Source organism: Notothenia coriiceps, unplaced genomic scaffold (genome assembly GCF_000735185.1).
Source record: "Notothenia coriiceps isolate Sejong01 unplaced genomic scaffold, NC01 NC01_scaffold00024667, whole genome shotgun sequence".
Lineage (NCBI taxonomy): Eukaryota > Metazoa > Chordata > Actinopteri > Perciformes > Nototheniidae > Notothenia > Notothenia coriiceps.
Genome location: NW_011357368.1, coordinates 7,808,221 through 7,815,720, shown reverse-complemented (window position 1 = coordinate 7,815,720; position 7,500 = coordinate 7,808,221). Strand labels below are relative to the sequence as shown.

General features: G+C 44.1%; 3 protein-coding genes across 17 annotated transcripts in view; 2 read left to right on the top strand and 1 right to left on the bottom strand.

Moving 5' to 3' along the window:
• topbp1 (DNA topoisomerase II binding protein 1) overlaps positions 1-7,500 on the bottom strand; it is a 976,277-nt gene that overhangs the window by 477,798 nt on the left and 490,979 nt on the right. The gene's annotated exons all lie outside the window — the stretch shown is intronic.
• dlc1 (DLC1 Rho GTPase activating protein) overlaps positions 1-7,500 on the top strand; it is a 160,527-nt gene that overhangs the window by 20,413 nt on the left and 132,614 nt on the right. The window contains exon 5 of the mRNA XM_010782623.1: positions 802-835. Within this exon, the coding sequence (XP_010780925.1) occupies positions 802-835 (34 nt within the window). The remainder of the gene's footprint in view (positions 1-801; positions 836-7,500) is intronic.
• madd (MAP-kinase activating death domain) overlaps positions 1-7,500 on the top strand; it is a 230,960-nt gene that overhangs the window by 200,322 nt on the left and 23,138 nt on the right. The gene's annotated exons all lie outside the window — the stretch shown is intronic.

Below are 7,500 nucleotides of genomic sequence, written 5' to 3'. Positions count from 1 at the left end.
TCTGCATTCCAACTGACTGCTGCCATGCACACACACACATACAAACACACACACACTTTGCCAATGATATGAAGCATGACTGCTATATCTTTACCAAAAACCCTCTTTTCAAGCAGTAGTAAAAACTCACAACAAATCCAAAGAAGGGAATGTTACGTACGTAGAATGATGGGAATCTACTACAGCAACAAGATATGTTGTGCGATATTATCAGTGTTGCTCTCCAGACTACCTATATGAGGGTTGGATCAACATTGAATCAGAGGAGAATGTGCTCTGACTCTTAATGATGTGATATTTGTTCAAAAGTCTCTATTGGATTTGTTATCTGCTGTGACCAGTTATTATGACAATTGCGCATCGGAAAACTATGCATACAGAGTTTTAGGACCAATGTTCTCACTGTTTCTTTGTATGGCACATTGTGTTTCTACACGTGTCTTATTGGTGTGTGCTGCAACACATTCTTAAGAGGGCAAGGCAGGACATGGGGATATTTGTAATCATTGCTTAATAATCTGTTTGGTTATTTTAGTCACATTTATGGGTCGACTGGATAGGACACAATCACACATGAAACCCGCCCAGAAATATTGTCTGTATCCTGGTGCTCATACATGAAAAAAGTTCAAAGATTTGGAGGCAGTACATGCAAAGGGATTGAAAATGTAACCACCATATCATCAAACTGAAGAAGTACTTGGTTTTCATATTTTGAGGTTGCTAAATCAAGGCATTTAACTTTATGTTTTTATAATGATGCTAATTCAATTCTAATCTTTGTTCTCTTCTTGTTCATAGAGCACCTCTACCCTTCCTGAGACGGAAAAAGCTGGTGAGTCCTTGCTTTTTTATTCATTCTTGTGTCTTTAGTCTACTCACAGATTTCAACACTCAAATATTAGTGTTAAGTTGCGTATCTGTAGATTTCTATTTCACTATTTTGTCACGTGTTTTTGGAAAAAGTGCTCTGGTCTGTTGCGTTGTGTAGAGATTCAGACGTACACTTTCTGATTGATAGCCTTGTCCGGTGTTCACATTAAGAGCCAAGGAAGGAAGAAGGGGAAGGAGGGAGGGAGGGGTTGAATGGGGGAGGACAGGCTCTGGTTCTATCAGAAACGGGATCCAAGTTTAGATAAGAACCTAGACTCATCTTGAAAACCATCAAGCTAGTCGCCCTTTCGAAGATAAGAACCAGACTGGATGTCGTGTCTGATGCCCAAAACTCTTGACCTGTATTTATTTACCTTTTGGCCTCATCTTGAACTTACCTTTTCTTGAGATGTTCCAGTGATCAAAAGAATATTCTTATATCGAAAACAACTACGAATTTGTACTAAGATGTGTCCATCCAATAATACACACATGCTTTTGTGACTTGACTTGGGTATCGTTTGTCAGCTTACTGCTATAAATCTTCACCTGACATCCTTCTGATAAATAGCAATTGATCGTGAGAACACACCCACTGTGGAGAGACTGGCCCCGCTTTATTTGGCTGCGACCTCTCTGTCAGCAGTCTGCCGGTAATGCACAGGGTCATCAGGAAGCTATGGACAGAGCTACTTTCAGACAGTCAGCAGGGGAGCAGTCTTCATTAAACACCCCCCCGTGTCGTCCGTCCACTGGTAAACAATACCAGAGAGGTGGTTCGACGTGGAGACGAGGCATTCATCCCCCCCCCCTCTCTCAAATCCTGCTGGGAGTCCTCACTCACTCTCGCTCTGTCTCTCACTCTAATTACCGCCTCTTGCTGAAAACATGTCATAGGAAATGTGCAGAAGCTGTCATTTGTTATTGTGTGTGTGTGTGTGTGTGTGTGTGTGTGTGTGTGTGTGTGTGTGTGTGTGTGTGTGTGTGTGTGTGTGTGTCTGTCTGTCTGTCTGTCTGTCTGTCTGTCTGTCTGTCTGTCTGTCTGTCTGTCTGTCTGTCTGTCTGTCTGTCTGTCTGTCTGTCTGTCTGTGTGTGTGTGTGTGTGTGTGTGTGTGTGTGTGTGTGTGTGTCTGTCTGTCTGTCTGTCTGTCTGTGTGTGTGTGTGTGTGTGTGTGTGTGTGTGTGTGTGTGTGTATATCTTTGAGCACTACCTTTTGGTCTACTCTAAACTTTTTTAACAAGCGTGCTAAAGCTTGCAAAAAACGCACTGTGCCTACTTCAAAGGACTCAAATGTTCATGGTCATTTTTTCTTCATTTAAATCAGTCTGACTTCCTGTAAGCAAGTTATGTAACCTTCATCTCTGGGCCTGTGTGATGGAACCCAGGACTCTGGATGGTGGGGGGGGGGGTTAGTACGATTGGGATTTGGCTGACTTTTGGGGGACTTGATGAAGTACAAAGCCCAGTGTTCATTGAGACACATCAAAGCCCCCTCTGTATCTCCAACATTTAAGCCCCTGGGAATGACACATTTGTTGCAGTGTTACATCACACACCATGCCCTTAAGGCTCCTGCTGCTCTGCCATGAAAGACAGCTCATTCATGGTTAATTTGACTATCTGTGTGACAACGGAAGCACACCAGTGATCAACAAGAAGTTTCCACAGCCGATGCTCTGATATGGCTCAGTTGATGACCTCCCTGCGGCGCTGGGTGTACCTTGGTGAGTGGCCAGTGTCACAGCTTTCCTGTGCACGAAGAGGATGTGTCTACATGCAGTTACAACTGACAACCTGTTTTTTAGAAGTGTTTTTATGGAGCTCCTGTGACGCAGCCTAAGCCCCACGAGGCCTGCAGCGTGCTCATGCACTGGAATGGCAATGACATAACTTATTCCATACTTCATAGCATCTGAAGATGATTAGGACCGTCATGCATCAAGTTTGCATGACGATGTTTATCACCGCTTGGGCATGGTCGAGGAGATGATGCATGTAATGTGCTGGGTGAGTTGATACTCATGTACGATGTTGAAATCAAACTTAAGTAGTTGGTTTGACAGATTTAAAAAGCGTATATTTACACTGTATGATGGTATAGGCTGATGTAAACATGATTATAGATATGTTCCAATGAACTCCTTTGAAGCTAGACGTCTCAATGTCACCATTCTCAAGTCTATTGTGGACAACTCATGGCTGTTCATATTGAGGAAACTGATGGACAATAGAGAGGTCCATAAAGCAAAAGAGAAAACTACAAATGTCTTATTTTCTTCTTTGTTTCATACAATAAGAAAGGTTTGAGAAAGAAAAGTTATTGAGCTTTCAAATGATGTCTTAAGCTTGAACATACTAAATGTGGTAAACGTGTAGGCAGATCTATATGGAGGTAATTAGTGTTTCACTAAAGACCTGTCTTGAAATCAGTCAGTGCTTATCTTCAGAGGCAGCTTGTTTAGCTCTGTGACCTCACATCCTCTCATCCTGGATGTTGACAGGTTTACCTTGTGTGTGAGAAAGAGAGAGGACAGATTAGGAGGAAAGATAGGAAACGTGTTAATATTCAATTGTAATGCTTTACTCTGTGGTGGATAAAAATGCAGGATTGACTCAATTCATGACATTGAGACATTTCATATCGATTTATTATTGATTGAATTTTGGTTGTCCTACCAAACAAGCCAAACGCTTGACCCTATTGGTTCACCTCTACTTCTGATGCGGGAGGTGGATGATAGGAACAGTAACCTAAAAGTTTGGTGTAGGCATACAACCACAAGTTTGTAATTCTAGTATAACTTACACGGCCAACTGTGTTTTAATAAAAAGTTATTGGCATGGTCTTCAGCTGTCAAATGTCATAAACACTTATTAAATAAATCATGCAATGTTGTTTGGCTTAGTGATATACAATCATTATTGATTACAGATTATTTACCTGAACTGTTCAAATGATACTGGTTTTGCTGAAGCTACAGGAAGCAATTGACATCAAGAGATTACTTTCTCAACTCGCAACAGAAAAATGTGGGAAACTGAAGGTGTAACTCTCTCTTGTGTGTCTCTTTCTGGTTCTCTCTCTGCCACCAGTGTTGGAGCTTGTTAACAGCTCACAGCGATTCCTGGTTCTAAAATGGTATATAGTTTGTTCTCCCTGATTGTGGCTGAGGTTAGAGGCACCAGGCTGCGCCTTCCTGATCTAAATATAAAGCAGTGGGAATACATAAACAGAACACAATGATGGACTTCCAACCAGCAGCAGTTTTCAGTCCTGCCCTTTTACCTGGACTCTTGGCCTCATAGTCTACAGTACTAGCCTAGAATGTAGGTGGTGGAAAAGAAAACTGAGGGAAAAGGAAGTGGTTAAGCACCCTCAGAGGGGTCCTGTATGGGAGGCGTACTCCGAGACTAGTTATTTGGTGGTTCCTGGGAATAAGTTGTCTCATCATTCCTGTCTGTCTGGCTCTCCTTTTTTGTTTCCTTCTCTCTTGTATCCCTCATTTCCCTTCTACTCACCACCCTTCCCTTCTTGGAAGTCCAGTGACAAGGTTGTGTTACTGGTATTTAAAGCTGATGCTAAATGCAGCTGTGTTTTTACTGTTCACATACACAAAGTGACGCGTGGCCTGGGTGTTGACCTCTGGATATCCCAGTTGTTGTCATCGTATTATTACACACTTTGAAAGGTCCCTTTTGTTGGTGCATCAGCTTGACCATTACTCATCTTTTAAATTACCAGAAAACAACTCATATCTGAGTACCCAAAGGAAATATATCATTTAAAATGACTTGAAATCTCAAAATTTTGGAAATACAAGCTGTGCTTAGTTTGTCTGATTGTTATACAAACAGAAAATGTAGAAAACACAACCATGATGCTAGCCAGGCCAGCTGTTTTGCCTGGCTCCAGTCGATGCTAAGCCAAGACAATCATCCTTTCAACATTTGGCTTGCAGATATGAGAGTGCTCTTAATCTTCTCATCTTACTCTAAGAGTATTTCCTTAAATGTCAAACTGATTATTTATTGAAGAATGTTGGATATATACTTGATTACCAGGGTAAACAACAAACAGTCTTTTCAGCAACAGATGGTGTCTGAGATTCCTGTTTATCCAGAGATCTTGTGATCAAGCTTTTTGCTTTATCAATCCTCTAAGTGGGCATATTTCCACACAAATTTCCACTTAATTTGGAGACTGTCACAGATCAATTCATTTCAGCATTCATACTAAAAGACTTGCTTTCCTAAGTTGTGACCCGCGCTCCTTTCTCCTTGTTTATACCCTGCAGCAACACGCCCTTTGAGGACATTGCTCTCATCTGAGAAGGTTCTTTGACAGATCTAATGAAGGTCCCTTTGCCCGGAGCCAAGTCAATAAAGCTCATGACTGGTGTTACAGTAGTTCCTGTTACTTTTTCTTTGATTGAATCTGGCTTATCTCACCACCTTTTTGCAACCCCTCCATACACAGTACAGGAGTCGCTGCGATTGTGCAAGGTCACATTCCTAGCCCCCCCCCCCTCCTCAGTCTATGCCAGCATCAACACATCCCCCCAAACAGCCCCTCCTCTCCCTACCCATTTGACACACTCTCTCCCTCACTTCCTGTGTGGAGAGTTCATTTAATTTATATTTCACACTTCCAACTGAATATGAAGCTGTTGCCCTTAGAAAATCATTATACTTTTATAATGCTTGATGCATATTGATAAACAGATGCTATTGAGATCATTTTCGACTGATGGTGCAATGATGACATCATTCACGTGGGAAGGATTATTCTTGAATCATTTTTCTCAATTAATTGGAACATATATTGTAGGAGCCATATGTGGCCAAAGCCCACGGAAAAGGCCAAAGAGGATTAAGGAGAGCGAAGGTGGGCCAGCTCACCAAGAAGGTTAATGAGCTGAAACGTCTTAAAGAAAATGATAGCAATGTGGATAAAGTGGAAGAAGAAATTCTGAATGACTTTGCTAAATTATATGGAGAGCTTAATGACATTAACAAGGAGTACGTAACTCTCTTACCTGAAGAGGAGGCGTCTGAAGACCAGCAACACTGGTTTAATCCCAAGTCAGCAAACATTGAACAGTTTGTACGCATAACTGAAAAATGGATTAAAGGAGTACGCGAAGGCACAAAAGAGGACCGTGAAGAGGAAGCCTGCTCGTCTGAAGTAGATGATATCAGGCCTGAAGACAGCGCCTCCAGAGCCAGTAACCATACAGTGGCTTCGTCTACCGTTTCTTCTGCGCGCAGGAGGGCGGAGGCTGAAAAGGCAGTACTGCTTGCTCGAGCAGCATCCTTAAAGAAGAAGCAGGCTCTTGAGGAAGAAGAAGCCTCTCTAATACAGCAGCAAGCAAAGCAGCTCCAACAGCTCAAAGCTCAAAGAGAACAATTAGAGTTGGAGGCAGCTGTAGCTGAATGTGATGCAAAGTTAAAGGTGCTTGACGGGTATGAAGACCAGCAGGATCTAGCGGAGAAGCCTTCGGCCCTAACTCTGCTGTCGGAACACCGCGGCTCCTTTTCGACCGACAGGCGGCACCAGAACGGCTTCGCGGGCCCCCGGGACCTCGAGAGCGTTTCCGGAATCTCGCACCGGCGATCGAACTGAACAGGGCGACCAGGCATCAACAGGGACCCATAAGCTAGCTACGAAGGTTCTCTCCCCGCAGCCAACCCGGCTAAACACTTACCGACCAGCCACGCATCTCCATATCATGCCCCCACGTGATGCAACCAGGAGATCTGAACCGGAGAGCGAGGAAAAAGAGAACTTGGAGCTTCGTCGGTGAGAGGTCAAGCAAGAAGCCGACAGTGAAACATCCCCATCGAAACTCGCTGCGCCTCGAGCAGTCACAATCACACCCAACACAGTAAAGCAACGGTAATTACCCTGCGATACACGGAGCCGGTACCCGCAAGCCGTGGATTAGTCCCTTTTCCACCGGTCATCCATAAGTCTCGAAAAGGCAGAATCTAGATAGAACACCGGTGAACTCGGAACATAAGTATATCCGCCACTCGTTAAAATCCTCAATAGCTGGCGATCTCACAAAGACTTCACTTCGGACCGAAGGAAAATCGGAGAACACCGCGCCCCGAGTCGGTTCGACCGCCTGTCGGAGAACTCAAGGGGAGCCACTGACGCAAGGTTCATCATGTTAAATGCGACGACAGAGACGGAAACGGACAGCTCTGTACAACTTCCGAGAAATTCCTCCGACGATCCCCTCACCCCCAGAGGGAACCTTGTGTCCGTCAAGAGCAAATCCTCTATTCTGTCCAATACGCGCGAATGATCGTAGAGCCCCTATTAGACTGAACTGCGACGTAGTGTAGCATCGACAGGCGGAGAGAGGGGAGATGCAACCTGAAGAGACCCGGGGCCCCCCAGGCCACACGACGTAGTCTTAACCGATGGTAGGACGAACACGGGTAGGGTACGAACTGAGACCAACCGCAACCAAACTGTCAAGGAAAATCATTCACACGACTCCGTCGAAAGAGTGGATTTTATAAATCGACCAACTTCGCCTTTGTCAGACTTAGGCCACGTCACCGCGCACAGAGACTTAACGGTACTCACAACCGAACGCAACTGGGCCATCGACTGA